At 39.6% G+C, this 16,014-nt stretch overlaps 1 protein-coding gene across 6 annotated transcripts in view; it reads right to left on the bottom strand.

Moving 5' to 3' along the window:
• RBMS3 (RNA binding motif single stranded interacting protein 3) overlaps positions 1-16,014 on the bottom strand; it is a 713,376-nt gene that overhangs the window by 8,987 nt on the left and 688,375 nt on the right. For 3 of the 6 annotated variants that reach the window (XM_036869062.1, XM_036869068.1, XM_036869063.1), the window contains one exon: positions 6,180-6,347. The exons of 2 other annotated variants lie outside the window; for them this stretch is intronic. In XM_036869062.1, coding sequence (XP_036724957.1) covers positions 6,296-6,347 — 52 coding nt within the window. In that variant the 3' untranslated portion in view covers positions 6,180-6,295. Of the gene's footprint in view, positions 1-6,178; positions 6,348-16,014 lie in introns of those variants that run through there. One more of the 6 variants, XM_036869066.1, reaches the window with a different exon arrangement.

Here is a 16,014-nt window from a genome sequence, read left to right as displayed (position 1 = left end):
ATCATTTGCAAACTGTAAAGTACTGTGCAAATAGAAATATTATTATTCACAAGCTTAAAGGGCATGTAAGGATGGTAATCAAGGGCATATAATTTGCTCATTACCGTACTGACGATTTATAGGCAATTGGTGTCATGACAGTTCAGTTAGACAGAGAAGACCTGAAGAATTAAAAAGACCAGCAATATTGGGGTTGAGATAAAGGCCTTCTAAGGTCAGCGTGAAGGTTAGAAGACCGAGAGTTTGACCGAATTTAAGATCAGAGTCATTCTGAATACTCTCATCCTCCATTCTCCCCGTGCCTACTCCCCCCAAAAGCAGAGTGAATATATTAAAAAGTAGCAAATCATCATCTTAGAATTCTAGACTTTTAGGCTAGAAGAAGTCTTAAAGATGATCTAAGTGTGCAATATTCCCCAGAGTCATTTCTAACAGATTAGCTTCACAAATTTTCATGTGAAAAGAGGGATTCTGTGATCCAGAGTGTGGAAAACCTGCACACTATACTCCCACTACTGGATTACCCATAGGAAACTAAACGTGCGGTTAGGGCACCAACAAGGAAAGGTATCAGTAGAAAAAACATTGTTTCTGAAAAAATGTAATCTTTTAAATTAGTATCAAAATAATCATCATGCTGACAATAAACATTTTGTTATAGTTCTTTGTTAATTTTTTGTTTGTTTGTTTAGCATTCCAAAGGAGGAGGGCAGCACACACTCAAATCTTTCAGGAAGTAAGTATCTATCTATCTGGCCCTCTAGGAGGTCACGGCCACTAGCATATTAACGGCTTTGAAGAGAGCTGCAATTAAGCAAGCATTTCACTTAGCTTAAAGCAGTGTTTCTTAAAACCACTTTTGACCACCCTCCCCACCCCAACTCCAGGGCAGGGTGGTAAATCCTAGCTCAGCACTGGAGACCTAATTTATACTTTCTGGAGAACACTGATCTAATCTCTCACTTTAAAGATGTGAGGGAGGCTCCTTGAGGGACAAGTAAGTGGCAAAGATGGAATTTGAACCAAGGACTTCTGATTTTGCTTATTAGAATGTAACTTTGCTTGAAGACTCATGCTTTTAAAGTCCTAGTTATTTTTAAGATCTCCTAAATAGCACAAAGAAAAACTGAGAATAACCTGAGCAGGAACAGGAATTTCCAAAGAACTTCCAAAATAAAACACAGGTATCATTTCCCCCATTTGGGCTAAGAGTAATCAGAGTCTCTTGCATTAATAGCCTCTTTTAACAATAGGAGGAAAAAAAAGCATGAATACAAAATGGGAAGTAATGTTTTTTTAGCTTGGAAAGTGTAATTTGGAATATTAAAATTATGCTGACCCATGATTCCAAATATAACCTTTCTGTTCATATGCACATTTTAAATATTTCTCTAACTTTTGTCCTATAACCTTCTGTTGTGTTGTCTGTAATTTATTGATTTATTTATTTTTTATTGGAGTATAGTTGATTTATATTGTTGTGTTAGTTTCAGGTGTAAAGTGAATCAGTTATACGTATACATATACCCACTTTTTTTTAGATTCTTTTCCCATATAGGCCATTACAGAGTAGAGAGTAGAGTTCCCTGTGCTACACAGTAGGTCCTTATTAGTTATCTATTTTATATATAGTAGTGTGTATGCGCCAATCGTGTTCTCCCAATTTATCTCCTCCCTCTTTCCCCCCTGGTAACCATAAGTTTATTTTCTACATCTGTGACTTCATTCTTGTTTTGTAAATAAGTTCATTTGTACCATTTTTTTAGATTCCACACATAAGAGATATCATGATAGCTGTCTTTCTCAGTCTGACTTACTTCACTCAGTATGACAATCTCTAGGTCCATCCATGTTGCTGCAAATGGAATTATTTTGTTCTTTTTTATGGCTGAGTGATATTCCATTGTATATATATGTACCACTTCTTTATCCACTCCTCTGTTGATGGACATTTAGGTTGCTTTGATGTCTTGGCTATTGTAAGTAGTGCAGCGATGAACATTGGGGTGCATGTATCTTTTTGAATTATGGTTTTCACAAGATATGTGCCCAAGAGTGGGACTGCTGGATAATATGGCAACTCTACTTTTAGTTTTTTGAGGAACCTCCATACTATTTTCCATAGTGGCTGTACCAATTTACATTCCCACCAACAGTGTAGGAGGGTTCCCTTTTCTTCATACCATCTCTAGCATTTATTGTTTGTAGATTTTTTGATGTTGGCCATTCTGACTGGTGGGAGGTGATACCTCACTGCAGTTTTGATTTGCATTTGTCTGATCATTAGTGATGTTGAGCATCTTTTCATGTGTGTTTTGGTCATGTGTATGTCTTTTCTGGAGAAATGTCTATTTAGATCTTCTGCCCATTTTTTGATTGGGTTGTTTGTTTTTTTGATATTAAGCTGTATGAGTTATTTGTATATTTTGGAGATTAATCCCTTGTCAGTTGCTTCATTTGCAAATATTTTCTCCCATTCTGTGGGCTGTCTTTTCATTTTGTTTATGGTTTCCTTTGCTGTGCAAAAGCTGTTAAGTTTAATTAGGTCCCATTTGTTTATCTTTGTTTTTATTTTCATTACCCTAGGAGGTGGATCAAAAAAGATATTGCTGCAAATTATGTCAGAGAGTGTTCTTCCTATGTTTTCCTCTAAGAGTTTTATACCATCCAGCTTTACATTTAGGTCTTTAATACATTTTTTGTGTGTGTATGGTGTCAGAGAGTGTTCTAATTTCATTCTCTTACATGTTGCTGTCCAGTTTTCCCAGCACCAGTTACTGAAGAGACTGTCTTTTCTCCACGGTATATTCTTGCATCCTTTGTCATAGATTAGTTGACCATAGGTATGTGGGTTTATCTCTGCACTCTTTATCCTGTTCTGTTGATCTGTATTTCTGTTTTTGTGTTAGTACCATACTGTTTTGATAACTGTAGCTTTGTAGTATAGTCTGAAGTCAGGGAGCCTGTTCCTCTGGCTCCATTTTTCTTTATCAAGATTGCTTTGGCTATTCAGGGTCTTTTGTGTCTCATACAAACTTTAAGATTTTTTTGTTCTAATTCTGTGAAAAATGCCATTGGTAACTTGATAGGTATTGCATAGAATCTGTAGATTGCTTTGGGTAGTATAGTCATTTTGACAATATTGATTCTTCCAATCCAAAAATATGGTTTATCTTTCCATCTGTTTGTGTTATCTTAGATTTCTTTCATCAACATCTTATAGTTTTCTTTTTTATAAATTTATTTATTTATTTATGTATTTTTGGCTGTGTTGGGTCTTTGTTGCTGTGTGCAGGCTTTCTCTAGTTGCAGCGAGCAGGGGCTACTCTTTGTGGCAGTTCTTGGGCTTCTCATTGTGGTGGCTTCTCTAGTTGCAGAGCACGGGCTCTAGGTGCGCGGGCTTCAGTAGTTGTGGCACGTGGGCTCAGTAGTTGTGGCTCACAGGCTCTAGAGCACAGGCTCAATAGTTGTGGCGCATGGGCGTAGTTGCTCCATGGCCTGTGGGATCTTCCCAGACCAGGGATTGAATCGTGTCCCCTGCATTGGCAGGCAGATTCTTAACCACTGTGCCACCAGGGAAGTCCCAACCTCTTATAGTTTTCTGAGAAGAGGTCTTTCGCCTTCTTTGATGGGTTTCTTCCTAGATATTTTATTTTTTTCATGTGATGGTAAGTGGAATTGTTTCCTTAATTTCTCTTTCTGATCTTTCATTGTTAGTGTATAGGAATGCAACAGATTTCTGTGCATTTATTTTGTATCAAGCAACTTTACCAAATTCATTGATGAGCTCTAGTAGTTTTCTGTTAACATGTTTAGGATTTTCTATGTATAGTATCATGTTATCTGCAAACAGTGACAGTTTTACTACTTCTTTTCCAATTTGGATTCCTTTTATTTCTTTTTCTTCTGTGATAGCCGGGGCTAGAACTTCCAAAACTCTGTTGAATAAAAGTGGCGAGAGTGGACATTCTTGTCTTGTTCCTGATCTTACAGGAAATGCTTTCAGTTTTTCACCATTAAGCATGATGTTAGCTATGGGTTTGTCATATATGGCCTTTATTTTGTTGAGGTAGGGTCCTTCTAGGACCACTTTCTGGAGAGTTTTTAATCATAAATGTGTATTGAACTTTGTTAAAAGCTTTTTCTCCATCTATTGAGATGATCATATGGTTTTTATTCTTCAATTTGTTAATGTGGTGTATCACATTGATTGATTTGCATATACTGAAGAATACTTGCATCCCTGGGATAAATCCCACTTGATCAGGGTGTATGATCCTTTTACTGTGTTGCTGGATTTCATCTGCTAGTATTTTGTTGCAGATTTTTGCATCTATGTTCATCAGTGCTATTGGCCTGTAATTTTCTTTTTTGTGGTATCCTTGTCTGATTTTGGTATCAGGGTGATTGTGGCCTTGTAAAATAAGTGTAGGAGTGTTCCTTGCTCTGAAATTTTTGGAAGAGTTTCAGAAGGATAGTTGTTACCGCTTCTCTAAATTTCTGATAGAATTTGCCTGTGAAGCTGTCTGGTCCTGGACTTTTGTTTGTTGGGAGTTTTTAAATCATAGTTTCATTTTCAGTGCTTCTGATTGGTCTGTTCATATTTTCTATTTCTTCCTGTTTCAGTCTTGGAAGGTTGTACCTTTCTACGAATTTGTCCATTTCTTCTAGGTTGTCCATATTATTGGCATATAGTTGCTTGTAGTAGTCTCTTATGATCTCCACTGGTGGATGGAGCTGGATCTTGTCCCTCTGGTGGGCAGGGCCTTGTCTGGGGGTGTGTTTAGCTGGCTGCTGTGTGCTCAGGAAGACTTTAAATAGCCTGTCTGCTGATGGGTGGGGCTGTGTTCCTGGCCTTTTGGTTGTTCTGCCTGAGGTGTCCCAGAACTGGAACCTACGGGCTGTTGGGAGGGGCCAGGTCTTGGTGAGAAAACGGCAGCCTCCTGGAGGACTCACGCCAATGAGTACTCACCAGAACTGCCACCACCAGTGTCTTGTCCCCACAGTGAGCTACAGCCATCCCCTGCCTCTGCAGGAGACCCTCCAATACCTGCAGGTAGGTCTGCCCCAGGTTCTTATGAAGCCATTGCATTTTTTCCCTGGGTCCTAATGAACATGAGATGTTGTGTGTGGCTTCCTAGAGGAGAGTTTCTTTCTTTTCCCCCCAGTCCTGTGGAATTCCTGCAAACCCCATTGGCCTTCAAAGCCAGATGATTCTCTGGGGGCTCCTCTTCCCATTGTCAGACTCCCAGGGTGGTGAGCCTGACGTGGGGCTCTGAACTTTCACTCCTGTGGGAGAACTTCTGTGGTATAATTATTTTCCAGTTTGTGGCTTGCCCACCTGGCTGTATGGGATTCGATTTTGTCACGATTGCACCCCTCCTACCATCTCATTGTGGCTTCTTCTTTGTCTTCGGATGTAGGATAACTTTTCTGGTAGGTTCCAGCATTTTTTTGTTGATGGTTGTTCAGCAGTTAGTTATGATTTTGGTGTTTTTGTAAGAAGTGAGCTCACGTCCTTCTATTTCACCATCTTGTCTCCACCTCCTCTGTTTTTTGTTTTTTTAAATTTAGCTAAAAGCCTATGTGAATCCCATCAGATGATCATATGGTAGTCTCTGGCACTCTCTTCCAAGCAGATTGGAATTTTTTAAATATGCTCAGTGAGTTGTTAGTTAATAATATATGAGAAGGGAACAGAGATTAGCTATGTGGGAACACAGTGAAAGACACTGGTAGGAGATGAGAGATACTGTGTGTCCAGAAGCGTCTGTCAAGGCTTTGTGAGTAGGTGAAACTGATTTTGGTTGTTTCAAAGCATAATGAGGAAATAAGTGATTCAAGACCGTCCTTGTTAACAGTTTAATGATGTCTGGATAAATGAAAGTGACACCTTTATTCATCCAATCAGCAATTATTGACTTGAGTGCCTACTATGAGAAAGGCAGTATTCCAGATGCTAAGGAAAGACCAATGAAAGAGGCAGATGCCTCCCCTACTCTCTTGGATTTTACTTCCCACAAGGAGTAGACATACAATCAATGGATCAATCAGCAATCAAAAAGAAAAAGAATCTCAAAATAGAATATTTAAGTATATTCTGTGATTGATAGAAAGTGGCTGGATAAATACCTAAGACTTGGTATCAGGGAAGGTCTCTCATGTAGGTCTGGATGTGAAAGATAATTATAAGCTAATCTTGGAAAGACTTAGAGGAAAAGCATTCTAGGTAGAGGAAACAGGAAGCTCAAAAATCTGGAGGTGGGAACCTGAGGCTGGAGTCATCTAAGGTAAATCAAATCCCATCATTCCTTCTCTTCAAGCCCTCCAAAGGTTTTGCAGCTCCCCTAGAATAAAAGTGAGAATACTTAGTCTACACAAAGCTAAGAATCCAAGGACCAAAGGCTCTATAAAAGCTGGTCTGTTCTCCTACAACTTTCCCGCCTAGTTAACCACACTCCAGCCTCAGTTTCCCATATTAGACTGAAAATCCTTGAGGGCAGGGGTATGTGTCCTAGCATAGATCCTGGCATGATTCTGGGTACTGCAAGTGAAACTGGGTCTAGGTGTAAAGGTGGATGGGGACACTCTTGCTAGAATCTATCAGAGGCAGAGATGCTCCCTCTGGGTCAGGCAGAGACCCCCATCCCTGTCACATTATACAGTGACCATGAAAGGTGGGGACAACCCTGAGAAAGAAGAGAGCATCTCACCGTGGGCTTACAAGTGGAGGCAGCTGAAGCTGACTTAATCAGGCAGGGAGAAGAGGAGGTTCTGGACAGTTGCAAGGAAGGGGGTTTGTATCCTGACCATTTTCTAGAGATGGGACTACGTTTCCCTTATAGAGAAATCTACTTTACAACAGTCTTGTTTTGAGAATAAGCCACAAGCAACATCCCTAAAGTTATAGGCTACAAGTTTCCCTACAGTCTTATTCTATCTTTCCTGTGTAGAGTGGAGAGTATCTCTAAAATACTTTAGCCAATTCATGCTATCTTGAATACTCCAAATTACACAAATGGGAGCTCATTTCCAGTTTCATTATGCTAATTAACATGGCACTGCTTTCATCAGGCAACTCATTTCTAACAATCATTATGCTAATTGAAATATGGATAGTTTAAAATACTTGTACAAACCTCTGGCCTTCTCATTAAATGAGAGCTGACCTCCTGTGGGGTGTGAAATTCTGATTAGGGTCACTGAGTGCCCCTGAAAAGTAGTTTAACCCATCACACATACATTTAATATCATAATGTCTATTTATAGCTATACTAAAGGTATTTTAAATTAAATTACAGGGGGAGTCAAGATGGTGGAGGAGTAAGAGGACGTGGAGTTCAACTCTCCCCACAGATGCATTAAGAATACATCTACAAATGGAACAGTTCTCACAGAGCACCTGCTGAACACTAGCAGAGGACTTCAGACAACTAAGAGGACCAGAAAGATCCCCACATAACAGAGTAGGATGAAAGAAAGAAGAAGGGAAAAGGAAGAGGAGAAGTGGGATGGGACCTGTGCCCCTTGGGGGGAGCTGAAGGAGAGGAGAATTTCCCACGTCCAGGGAAGCCCCCTTACCGGTGGGGAGATCAGCTGGGACAGAGGGGAGCTTTGGGGGCTCGAAAGAGAGTGCAGCAACTGGTCTGTGGCAGGCTGGACAGAGTGAGACCTACACAGATGGTCCATGCCACAGCCCTGCATGCCCAAGCCTGAGAGGTGTGTCCATTGGTGCATACAGGGGCAGGGTGCTGGAATGTTGGGTTTGGAGAGCAGACCTGTGGAAAGGACTGCTGTTGGCTGTGAGAAGACAGTCTGAGGTGATGGGAGGAGTGAGGAGCTCCACAATGGAGAATGCTCGTGGAGAAAGCCCAGATTGCCACAGAAGCGAAGTGCCATTGTTGAGTGATGTGCAAAGGGCAGGCCACCTATGCAGCCTCTCTCCCCATGCACCAGCCCCTGCCCCCCCAGGCACTAGGAAGGGCTCCCGCTGGGGTAGGCTCTCACGCTCCTGGCTGCCGCCTACTCCACCCCCTCCTGCCAGGGTAGGTTTGTGTGCTCCAGGGAAGCTTCAGGAGCAGATGCCTGTGGGTGGCCGACACACAGAGGTGGGGCTGAAACCATAGTTGAGCCCCAGGGGCCATGAGAGATGGGAGAAGAGCTGAAATCTCTCCTCACAGCTGCACAAACTGTGGATTTACACCCTGCGACTGGCTTTGTAAACTCAGAACCTGCAGAACATCTGATCCGACAATGAGTGCTCCCACAGCCAAGATGGGTCAAGCTTTAGCAGCTGTGGACTTTGTGGGCAGGTACATGCGGGGGTTGGGCAAGGCCAGAGTCTGAGATGCTTCCATAGTGCCCATAGCATGTCCAGATCCATGATTACTGCAATCATGGGACCTGACTTCAGTGGATCTGTGCTGGTGGCTTGGTGAAAACAATGCCTGAGAGACACCAGGGCCAACTGCTGGCATACCTAAGGTTAAGGTGGAGCTGACAGCAGTGCCAATAACAGTGTAATCTGAGGGCTCCCACAACGGGTGAGAGGTGACAAAACAGAGCACACTCACAGGTGAACAGTTCCAGAGGAGGAATACTCAGTGGCTTCTCTCCCAGTGGGAATGCTCCAATCCTGCCTACCTCACACCACAGATCAGAAACACAGCTAAGAAACAGATCTGGGGCCTCTATTCCAACAACTAGGGAGCAGACCGCGATCCAAACAGGGCAGTGACAACCACAGAGCAAAGGGGAGTCCCCACTAAATATGCAGGGCAGGCTCTGGTCACCACAACACCAATCACATCTCCTATATCAAGGGGATAACTACCAGCATACACTGAGAAAGGAGGTGGCAGACATCTATAATAAAAACAGCTCTTGCACCAAAAAATATTAAACCACTGCAGGCTACGCAGGGACATTCCCACATAAAAATAGCCCTCCAAGACAGTCTGAGCGTCTGGTGTCTGGAGGAAGAACCCCCAGAGCATTTAGCCTTGGCACCCAGTGGGGCTTGAGTGCAGGAGTTCTGCAAGGCTGGGGGAAACAGAAATTCCACTCCTGGAAGGCATACAAGATCCCACATGCACTGGAACCCAGTACAAAGCAGTAGCTCCATTGGAACCTGGGATAGACCTACCTAGGGGTCTAGGAGGGTCTTCTGGGGAGGCCAGGTCAGCTGTAGCTCACTGTGGGAGCACCAGTAGCAGAGGTCCCAGGTAATACTGATCAGCGTGCGCTCTCTGGGAAGTCCCCATTATGCCACAAAGACCTGGCTTCACCCAATAGCCTGCAGGCTCCAGTGCTGTAAATCCTCAGGCCAAACAACCAACAAGATAGGAACATAGCCCCACCCATCAGAAGACAGGCTGACTAAAGACATACTGAGCTCACAGCCACCTCAAAACACAGCCCTTGACACGGCTCTGCCCAGCAGAGGGACAAGTGCCAGCTCTACCCACCTGAGGGCAGGCAGCAGTCCCCTCCCACCAGGATGCCTACACAAACCCCTGGACCAACTTCACCCACCAGGGGGGCAGACACCAGAAGCAAGAGGAACTGTGATCCTGCAGCCTGTGGGAAGGAGACCACATACACAAACAGTTAGACAAATGAGATGACAGAGAAATATGTTGCAAACAAAGGAACAAGAGAAGAAGAACCCACAAGAACAACTGAATGAAGAGGAGATAGGCAATCTCCCTGAAAAAAGTATTCAGAGTAATGATAGTAAATGATCCAAAACCTCAGAAGAAGAATGGAGGTATAGACCAAGAAGATACAAAAAATTTTCAACAGAGATAGAAGATTTAAAGAATAAAGAAAAAAACAGAGATGAACAACATAATAACTGAAATGAAAAAATACGCTAGAAGGAATCAATAGCAGAATAACTGAGGCAGAAGAACAGATAAGTGAACTGGAAGACAGAGTGGTGGAAATCAATGTCACAGAACAGAATAAAGAAAGAAAAAAAAAATGGGGACTTCCCTCATGGTGTAGTGGTTAAGAATCTGCCTGTCAATTCAGGGAACATGGGTTCGAGCCCTGGTCTGGGAAGATCCCACATGCCACAGAGCAACTAAGCCCGTGCACCACAACTACTGAGCCTGTGCTCTAGAGCCTGTGAGCCACAACTACTGAGCCTGCATGCCTAGAGCCCATGCTCTGCAACAAGAGAAGGCACCACAATGAGAAGCCCATGCACTGCAACGAACAGTAGCCCCCACTCTCTGCAACTAGAGAAAGCCCGCGCAGAGCAACGAAGACCCAATGCAGCCAAAAATAAATAAATAAATAAATTTATTTATTTAAAAAAAGAAAAAAGAATGAAAAGCAATGCTGAAAGTCTCAGAGAGAGACCTCTGGGACAATGTTAAATGCACCAACATTCACAGAAGAAGAAAAAGGGAAAGGGCCTGAGAAAATATTTGAAGATACTATAGCCGAAAATTTCCCCAACACAGGAAAGGAAACAGTCAACCAAGTCCAGGAAGTGCAGAGTCTGATACAGGATAAACCCAAGGTGGAACACACTGAGACACATAGTAATCAAACTAACAAAAATTAAAGACAAAGAAAAAATTTTAAAAGCAACAAGGGAAAACAACAAATAACATAAAAGGGAATCCTCATAAGGCTATCAGCTGATTTTTCATCAGAAACTCTGCAGGCCAAAAGGGAGTGGCATTATATATTTACAATTATGAAAGGGAAATACCTACAACCACGAATATTCTACCCAGCAAGGCTCTTGTTCAGAATCAATGGAGAAATCCAAAGCATTACAGACAAGCAAAAGCTAAAAGAATTCAGTGCCACCAAACCAGCCTTACAACAAATGCTAAAGGAACTTCTCTACATGGGAGGAAAAAAAAGAGGTCACAGCTAGAAACAAGAAAATCACAAATGGGAAAGCTCACTGGTAAAGGCAAACATAAAGTAACAGTAGGAAATCAGCCACAAACAAATATGATATCAAAACCAGCAACTGTGAGAAGAGTATAAATGTAGGAAATGGGAATTGCATTTGAAATGAAAAGACCAGCAACTTAAAATAATCTTGTTTATATATAGACTCCTATATCAAAACCTCATGGGAGCTGCAAACCAAAAAACTACAATAGATACACACACACAAAAGAAAAAGTACCCCAAACACAACACTAGAGTCATCAAATCACAAGAGAACAAAAGAGGAAGGGAAGAAGACTGACAAAAACAGATCCAAAACTGTTAGGACAATGGCAATAGGACTATAAATACTGATAATTACCTTAAATGTAAATGGATTAAATGCTCCAAACAAAAGACATAGACTGGCTGAATGAATACAGAAACAAGACACATATATATGCTGTCTACAGGAGACCCACTTTGGACTAGGGACACATACAGACTGAAAGTGAGGGGATGGAAAAAGATATTCCATGCAAATGGAAATCAAAAGAAACCTGGAGTAGAAATACTCATATCAGAAAAAATAGACTTTAATACAAAGACTGTTACAAGAGACAAAGAAGGACACTACATAATGATCAAGGGATCAATCCAAGAAGAAGATATAACAATTATAAATATATATGCACCCAACATAGGAGCACCTCATGTATAAGGCAAATGCTAACAGCCATAAAAGGGGAAGTCAACAGTAACACAATAATAGTGGGGGATTTTAACACCCCACTTACACCAATGGACACATCATACAGACAGAAAATCAATAAGGAAACACAAGCCTTAAACGACACATTAGACCAGATGGACTAAATTGATATTTATAAGGCAGTCCATCCAAAAGAAGCAGAATACACTTTCTTCTCAACTCCACATAGAACATTCTCCAGGATAGATCACATCTTGGGCCACAGATCAAACCTCGGTAAATTTAAGAAAATTGAAATCATATCAGGCATCTTTTCCAACCACAACACTATGAGATTATAAATAAATTACAGTCAAAACTGTAAAAAAACACAAACATGTAGAGGCTAAACAATATGCTACTAAACAACCAATGGATCACTGAAGAAGTCAAAGAGGCAATCAAAAAATACCTAGAGACAAGTGACAATGAAAACATGTTGATCCAAAAACTATGGGACAGAGCAAAAGCAGTTCTAAGAGGGATGTTTATAGCAATACAATCTTACCTCAAGAAACAAGAAATATCTCAAATAAACAACCTAACCTTACACCTAAAGCAACTAGAGTAAAAGAACAAATGAAACCCAAAGTTAGTAGAAGGAAAGAAATCATAAAGATCAGAGCAGAAATAAATGAAATAATAGAGATGAAGAAAACAATAGAAAAGATCAATGAAACTTAAAGCTAGTTCTTTGAAAAGATAAACAAAATTGAAAACCTTTTGCCAGACTCATTAAGAAAAAATAGAAGAGGGCTCAAATCAATAATATTAGAAATGAAAAGGGAGAAATTAAAGTGGACACCACAGAAATACAAAGGATCATAAGAGACAACTATGAGCAACTATATGCCAATAAAATGAACGACCTAGAAGAAATGGACAAATTCTTAGAAAGGTAAAATCTCCCAAGATAGAATCAGGAAGAAATTGAAAATATGAACAGGTCAATTACAAGTACTGAAATTGAAACTGTGATTAAAAATCTTCCAACAAACAAAAGCCCAGGACGAGACAGCTTCACAAATGAATTCTATTAAACATATATAGAAGACTTAATACCTATCCTTCTGAAACTATTCCAAAAATGACAGAGGAAGGAACACTCTCAAGTTCATTCTACAAGGCCACCATCACCCTGATACCAAAACCAAAAAACAATATCACAAAAAAAGAAAATTACAGGCCAATATCACTGATGAACATAGATGCAAAAATCCTCAACAAAATACTAGAAAACAGAATCCAACAACACATTAAATGGATCATACACCATGATCAAGTGGGATTTATCCTAGGGATGCAAGGATTCTTCAGTATATGCAAATCAATCAATGTGATACAGCACATTAACAAACTGGAGAGTAAAAACCATATGATCATCTCAATAGATGCAGAAAAACTTTTGACAAAATTCAACACACATTTATGATAAAAACTCTCCAGAAAGTGGGGCTAGAGGGAACATACATCATCATAATAAATGCCATATATGACAAACCTACAGTTAACATCATACTCAGAGGAAATACTTTCAGCTTTTCACCATTAAGATCAGGAACAAGACAAGAATGTCCACTCTTGCCACTTTTTTTCAACATAGTTTTGCAAGTTCTAGCCACAGAAATCATAGAAGTAAAAGAAATAAAAGGAATCTAAATTAGAAAAGAAGTAGTAAAACTATCACTGTTTGCAGATGACATGATCCAATACATAGAAAATCCCAACGATGTTAACAGGAAACTTCTAGAGCTCATCAATGAATTTGGTAAAGTTGCAGGCTACAAAATTAATACACAGAAATCTGTTGCATTCCTATACATTAACAATAAAAGATCAGAAAGAGAAATTAAGGAAACAATTCCATTTACCACCACATCCTAAAGAATAAAATACCTAGGAATAAACTTAACTAAGGAGTCAAAAGACCTGTACTCAGACTATAAGATGCTGATGAAAGAAATCAAAGATGACACAAACAGATGGAAAGATATACCATGTTCTTGGACTGGAAGAATCAATATTGTCAAAATGACTATACTACCCAAGGCAATCTACAGATTCAGTGAAATCCTTATCAAGCTACCAATGGCATTTTTTACAGAAGTAGAACAAAAAAATCTTAAAATTTGTATGAGACACAAAAGACTTTGAATAGCCAAAGCAATCTTGAGAAAGAAAAATGAAGCTGGAGGAATCAGCCTCCCTGGCTTCAGACTATGCTATCAATACAAAGCTACAAGTCATCAAAACAGTATGGTACTGGCACAAAAAGAGAAATATAGAAACCCAGGCAGCTATGGTCAATCTACAACAAAGGAGGCAAGACTATACAATGGAGAAAAGACAGTCTCTTCAGTAACTGGTGCTGGGGAAACTGGACAGCTACATGTAAAAGAATAAAATAGAACATTCTTTAACACCATATACAAAAATAAATTCAAAATTGAGTAAAGACCCAAATATAAGACTGTATACTATAAAACTCTTAGAGGAAGACATAGGAAGAACACTCTCTGACATAAATTGCATCAATATCTTTTTTGATCTGTCTCCTAGAGTAATGGAAATAAAAATAAATGTAAGCAAATGGGACCCAATTAAACTCAAAAGCTTTTGCACAGCAAAGGAAACCATAAACAAAATGAAAAGATAATCCACACAATGGGAGAAAATATTTGCAAATGATGCAACTGATAAGGGATTTATCTAGAAAATATAAAAACAGCTCATGCAACTCAATATAAAAAGAAAACCCAATCAAAAAATGTGCAGAAGACCTAAATACACGTTTCTCCAAAGAATAAAAGATGCTCAACATCACTAATTATTAGAGAAATGCAAATCAAAACTACAATGAGATATCACCTCACACCAGTCAGAATGGCCATCATCAAAAGTCTACTAACAATAAATGCTGGAGAAGGTGTGGAGAAAAAGGGAACCCTCCTACACTGTTGGTGGGAATGTAAATTGCTAAAGCCACTATGGAAAGCAATATGGAAGTTCCTTAAAAAACTAATAGCGATCCAGCAATCCCAGTCCTGAGCATATATCTGGAGATATATGGTTCAAAATGATACATGCACCCCAGTGTTCATTGCAGCACTATTTCCAATAGCCAAGACATGGAAGCAACCTAAATGTCCATAAACAGATGAATGATTTAAGAAGACGATGTACATATATACAACAGAATATTACTCAGCCATTAAAGAGAATGAAATAATTGCAGCAACATGGATGGACCTAGAGAATATCATACTAAGTGAAGTAAGACAGAGAAAGACAAATATCATATGATATGGCTTATATGTGGAATCTAAAAAATGATACAAATGATACAAATGAACTTATTTACAAAACAGAAACAGACTCACAGACTTAGAAAACAAACCTATGGTTACCAAAGGGGAAAAGTGGGGGGGCAGGGTTAAATTGGGGGTTTGGGATTGACATATACACACTATTATATTTAAAATAGGAACAAACAAGGACCTACTGTATAGCACCAGGGAACTCTGCTCAATATTCTATAATAACCTAAATGGAAAAGAATTTGAAAAAAGAATAGATACATGTATATGTATAAGTGAATCATTTTGCTGTACACCTGAAACTAACACATTTTTAATCAACCACACTCCAATATAAAATAAAAATTAAAAAACTTACAAACAAAAACCAAAAATGCCTTATTCACTACAGATATTTCCTGAAAGTTATTGTGTAATAGTAATAATGATAGTAGTAGTAGTAGTAATGATAATAATAATAGTAATAATAATACCTTGTATTTGTAAGGTTAAGTCATGTTCTAGCATATTTAATTTGGAGGACTGACTTTAGAAGTTAAAGCACATACTGAAGACTGCATTACCATTATTAATCTTTCAACGACAAACAAATCTCTAAATGTGTATTGAGATGAAAGAAAACTGATGATCAAGAAATGGAACAGCAGTCTGCAAACAGGAAGAGTCTTTTGGGAATTTTCTATTCACCAGGGCTTTGACTGTTACCTATAAAGTAAAATAGTTAGCATGACAAAACATCTGTGTATAGACTGAACTTTTGTTAATTCCTTTGGTTTCAATCAAAACCTTTCAAATTTTAATCTCCATAATTACTCAACACAAAGCTAACTGAACTTTGCTCTCTAAGTGATTTAAGGATTTTTCAGTAGTAATTCTTATTCCCTGATTTTTGCTTTGCCACTTAATTCCTGAATAAGGCCGTACTCCATGTTGTTTTATATTTAACAATACTCTTTTTCATAAACTGTTTTACTGGGTGAGTTTGAAGCACCCTTGCCAGGGGAGTGTTACTGTCTTCATTTAAGAATGAAGTCACTGAGACCAAAA

This window comes from Balaenoptera musculus, chromosome 11 (assembly GCF_009873245.2).
Source record: "Balaenoptera musculus isolate JJ_BM4_2016_0621 chromosome 11, mBalMus1.pri.v3, whole genome shotgun sequence".
Classification (NCBI taxonomy): Eukaryota; Metazoa; Chordata; class Mammalia; order Artiodactyla; family Balaenopteridae; genus Balaenoptera; species Balaenoptera musculus.
The sequence above is the reverse complement of the archived record's forward strand: the minus strand, read 5'-3'. Positions and strand labels throughout refer to the sequence as shown.